At 42.0% G+C, this 421-nt stretch overlaps 1 protein-coding gene across 6 annotated transcripts in view; it reads right to left on the bottom strand.

Annotated features, from left to right (window-relative positions):
• The window catches only part of LOC119592617 (protein ECT2-like), a 21,585-nt gene that overhangs the window by 15,099 nt on the left and 6,065 nt on the right, over window positions 1-421 (bottom strand). For all 6 annotated transcript variants that reach the window (XM_037941501.1, XM_037941500.1, XM_037941505.1 and 3 more), the window contains exon 5: window positions 112-321. In XM_037941501.1, the coding sequence (XP_037797429.1) occupies window positions 112-321 (210 nt within the window). The remainder of the gene's footprint in view (window positions 1-111; window positions 322-421) is intronic.

Raw genomic sequence — 421 nt, 5'->3', positions numbered from 1 at the left:
GCACGCATATACATACAGTACGCTTTGGCATATAAAGAGGGTTCCATACTAAGATCTTCCATGGAATTCATTTGATTTTCAACGCAGATTAGCAACCATACCCCTACTTACCATGCTGTTGATATCTGCACGCGCTCCTACTTCGTCTCTGTGAGCCCACGCAGCGTGAACCCAATCTTCACCCATGACGGGAATGTTGAAGGTTGTGGCGTACTGATATTTTTCACCAGTAGATGAATAGGCTAAGAGGTGGGTGACATTGTCTCTGATCTCATTCTTCACACTACCACCCATATAGTGGACCAGCTTTAGCAGTCTTGACTGTGGATAAATCAGTTGAAGATGGTTTTGTTTAGGCATGCATTATACACATATTTTTCAATTCCTACCTAGAAATACATTAACAAATAAAGGGAAGCAG

This window comes from Penaeus monodon, chromosome 30, assembly GCF_015228065.2.
Source record: "Penaeus monodon isolate SGIC_2016 chromosome 30, NSTDA_Pmon_1, whole genome shotgun sequence".
NCBI lineage: Eukaryota > Metazoa > Arthropoda > Malacostraca > Decapoda > Penaeidae > Penaeus > Penaeus monodon.
The sequence above is the reverse complement of the archived record's forward strand: the minus strand, read 5'-3'. Positions and strand labels throughout refer to the sequence as shown.